This window comes from Lactuca sativa, chromosome 8 (assembly GCF_002870075.4).
Source record: "Lactuca sativa cultivar Salinas chromosome 8, Lsat_Salinas_v11, whole genome shotgun sequence".
Classification (NCBI taxonomy): domain Eukaryota; kingdom Viridiplantae; phylum Streptophyta; class Magnoliopsida; order Asterales; family Asteraceae; genus Lactuca; species Lactuca sativa.
The window spans coordinates 198210488-198214232 of record NC_056630.2 but is presented as its reverse complement, the minus strand read 5'-3'; the positions used below and the strand labels follow the sequence as shown (position 1 = coordinate 198214232).

Here is a 3745-nt window from a genome sequence, read left to right as displayed (position 1 = left end):
TGTTCTACTGGTTAATTATGGATTAAATAACATTTAACAACTATTTTATTATATCATCTATAATTGTTGTTATCATATTTAATATATTAAATTTATTTTTTTACCAAATCTTTATGCATAACAATCATGAACTTAATAATATACATAAGCTATTATATAAAACAATTTCTTTCCAATTATATTATTAAATCATTTTTATTATGTAAATTCTTTTATTGTTACCCGTATAACATACGGGTTATAACAACCCATGATTGACATAGAAGGTTTTGATGATGTTGTCAGACATTCTTGGGCGATTGGTGTGGAGTCTAACAACTCATGGGTTAGATTTAAGAAGAAGCTTCAATTTCTTAAATCTAATATTCAGGTCAAGAATTCTAGTTCCCGTATTCGGTGTAGGTCCAAAAGGAAGATGTTACAGGATTCTTTAGAATCTATTGATGCTCGAATTATAGAGGGTGATGGGTCGGCCTCTCTTAGGGAACTTCGGGTAATGACTCTTAAGGAGCTTAATGAGCTAGATCATCTTTCTAATGTTGACCTTGCGCAAAAAGCTAAGGTTAAATGGGGAATTGAGGGGGGCGAAAATTCAGGTCACTTTCATGTTGTGGTTAATCGAAAGAGACACCAGCTTGCTATTCGTGGGATTTTTATTGATGGTGTCTGGGTGGATGATCCGGGTCGGGTGAAAGAAGAATTTCGGCTTTTTTACCAAATCTTTTTCTAAGCAGTCAGGGCATAAACCTAAGGTTGATGAGGCTCATTTCTCATCTCTTAATGAGAGTTAAATTCTTTCTATTCAGTCTCCTTTTTCTCGGGAGGAGATCAAGAGGGTGGTTTGGGATTGTGGTTCCTCCAAAGCTCCGGGTCTGGATGGTTTTTCTTTTGGTTTCATCAAAAGATATTGGGATCTTCATGAAGATGATGTTGTGGATTTTGTTTTGCACTTTTATCACCATTCGAGTATCCCTAAGGGTTCTAATGCTTCCTTCTTCACGGTTATTCCTAAAGTATGTGATCCTAAAATAGTTCGGGACTTTAGACCTATTAGTTTAATTGGTTGTCAATATAAGATAATGACAAAACTGCAAAAATGGTCCCTGTGGTATGCATTTTTTGGGGGTTTAGTCCAAACTACAACTTTTTTGGATTGATGGTCTTTTTGGCTATGTTTGTACGTAGATTTGGTCGCTTGTAAAGTTGAAATGACTGTAATGCCCTTCTGGTATATTTTTTTATGTTTTTTCTATTTAATTAAAATGAAAAAGAAAATAAATAATTAATTTGGGCCCTACTCCCTCCCTCTCTCTCTATCTTTCTCTCTCTCACACACACATTGGATATTAAACATATACACACACAAACACATGTTGATGACCATTAACGCTTCTTCTCTTAAACCCAGCATCAAAATACTCCCTTTTCTTCAATCAAATTATTCCCGATATGCGATATCACACATGTATGCTCCTATAATAACTCGATTTTAACAACATCATCTTTACTGGGTATCTTGGTAAATATTAGGATCGGCTGGATCTAGTATCCTGTATGTGAATTCATCATACTATTCTTCACCACAACCACCACCACCACTAATATTACACCACCACAACAGGAAACGAACACCTGAAACTTGAAATAATATCTGGAACAATCAAGAAAACTTAATTATGAAATCTAACATGAAAATAGTTCCTTTAATAAAAACTACAAAAAACCCACCTGCTCTAACCCATAATATAGACTTTTGCCAATGCTTCGTTATATGCTTTAGTGTCATACCCACTTGCAGAAAACTAGAGCACAACTACGATATTTGAAGATGAACCGGATAGGGGCGACGGTGCAAGTCTCTAAGGAGACGAAGGGGCGATGGAGTCCCTACCTGGATCTAAACTGAAACAAAATTTACCAGAGGAGTCTCTAACACCGCTATAGGCGGTGGCGCTGCAAAGTGGTGGTTCGAAAACGACTGCCTCATTCACTGTCAAATGAAATGAAAGCACAAAACCGACTCGAGAATACCTTGTAAACAGTTGCTTGAATCTTCACCCAGTGCATGACTGTAGCTCTTGATACATCCTTTGAAACAACTCAGTTGATCGAAAAATTCACCCAGTACATAACTTTACCCCTTAAGTGGGTCTCTTCCAAATTCAATCAAATGAGGAAAAAAACTAAACAGAATAAAATTCAAATAAAACATTGCCTGAACCTGGCTGGGATTGAAAATTGTCAATGGAACCACCTTGTCGGAGCTATATGTGCCACCGCCCATAATGGCACGTGGCGGATTGCTTGGTAGTTTTCAGATATGTTTTGAACACAAAAATGAGGAGGTGTTACCTGAGATCGACGGAGAAGTAAAGAAGGGCGAATGAGGGTTTCTTGTGAGTCGAAACGGGTGAAGATAGGGAGGTACCCGACAGTACTCGTCGGCTCTTCTTCTCCGGCAAACAAGGCTTACAGAGCTATTGTGATCGAGGCCTGTTTTCAGTGGACTTAATGATCGATCAAAGGGTGTTTGGGTTTGCTATTTAACACACGAGAGGAGGGGCTGGATAGGTTGATTAGAGGCAGCAGCCTCCGGTCTCTGTGTTTGGTTTCTCCAGTGGTCACAACAACAATAAGAGAGAGAGAGAGAGAGCGAGAGAGAGAGAGAGAGAGAGAGAGAGAGAGAGATATGGGGTGGATATGTGGCCCACTTTTTTATTTAATAATAATAATAATATTAAAAAATGAAAGAAAAATAAAAAATAAAACCATTAAGGGTATAATAGTCTTTTTAGTTTGGACAGGGACCAAAACCGCAAGCAAACTAGCTCAAAAGGACTACCAATAAAAAAAAGTCAGGGTTTGGACTAAAACCCTAAAAAATTGCATACCACAGGGACCATTTTTGCAATTTTGTCTAAGATAATTGGTAAACTCTTAGCTAATAGATTGACGGATGTTATTGGGTCTGTGGTGAGTCTGGAGCAGTCTGCTTTTATTAAGGGCAGACAAATTCTTAACAGTCCTTTCCTCCTAAATGAGGTGGTTGCTTGGTGTAAGGCTTTTAAAAATTCACTTTTGATATTTAAGGTGGATTTTGAGAAGGCTTATGATTCCCTCTCATGGGATTACCTTCTTGAAATTATGGGCATTATGGGATTCGGTCAGAAGTGGTGTGGATGGGTTATGGAATTGCTTAGATCCGCTAGATTTAGTGTTGGTTAACAATTCTCCTACGCAAGAATTCTAGATTTAGAAAGGGTTAAGACAAGGAGATCATCTTTCTCCTTTTCTTTTTATCTTGGCTAATGAAGGAATTCATGTTGCTGTGATATAGAGATCTCCTTTCACCATGGGGGATGTTTTTAGAAGCATCCCTATTTGTGATGTAGAGATTTCGCATATCCTCTATGCAAATTATGTTATTGTGCTTTCCCCTGGAGTCTTGATAATGTTTCCCAGCTTATTCATATTTTTCGATGTTTTTTTCTGGCTTCGGGTCTCAAAATCAATCTGCTTAAAAGTAAATTGATTGGGGTAGGGGTTCCTTATTCGATGGTTACGGATGTGGCTAGATCTGTGGGGTGTAGGGCGGATATCCTTCTATTTGTCCATCTTGGAGTTCCGGTGAGTGATAATATGGGTCGGGTGAAGGCTTGGTCAACCATTATTGATAGATTTCGTGGTAAACTTGCGATGTGGAAAGCCAAATCTCTTTCTTTTGGGGGTCGGTTTACTTTGATTA

General features: G+C 38.0%; 1 protein-coding gene across 1 annotated transcript; it reads left to right on the top strand.

Annotated features, from left to right (window-relative positions):
* The first annotated feature begins 250 nt into the window (after positions 1 to 250).
* On the top strand, positions 251 to 1212 carry LOC122195450 (uncharacterized). The gene is made up of 3 exons (XM_042897352.1): positions 251 to 688; positions 807 to 1013; positions 1186 to 1212. Exons 1-3 carry the CDS (start codon positions 251 to 253, stop codon positions 1210 to 1212), a joined length of 672 nt encoding a protein of 223 aa, XP_042753286.1.
* The last annotated feature ends 2533 nt before the right edge of the window (positions 1213 to 3745 follow it).

Coding starts and splice junctions, on each gene's coding strand:
- LOC122195450 (XM_042897352.1), top strand. CDS start 251: ATGATTGACATAGAAGGTTTTGATGATGTTGTCAGACATTCTTGGGCG. Junction 689..806: donor GGGTGGATGATCCGGGTCGG/GTGAAAGAAGAA, acceptor CTTTCTATTCAG/TCTCCTTTTTCTCGGGAGGA. Junction 1,014..1,185: donor TCTTCACGGTTATTCCTAAA/GTATGTGATCCT, acceptor GTTTGTACGTAG/ATTTGGTCGCTTGTAAAGTT.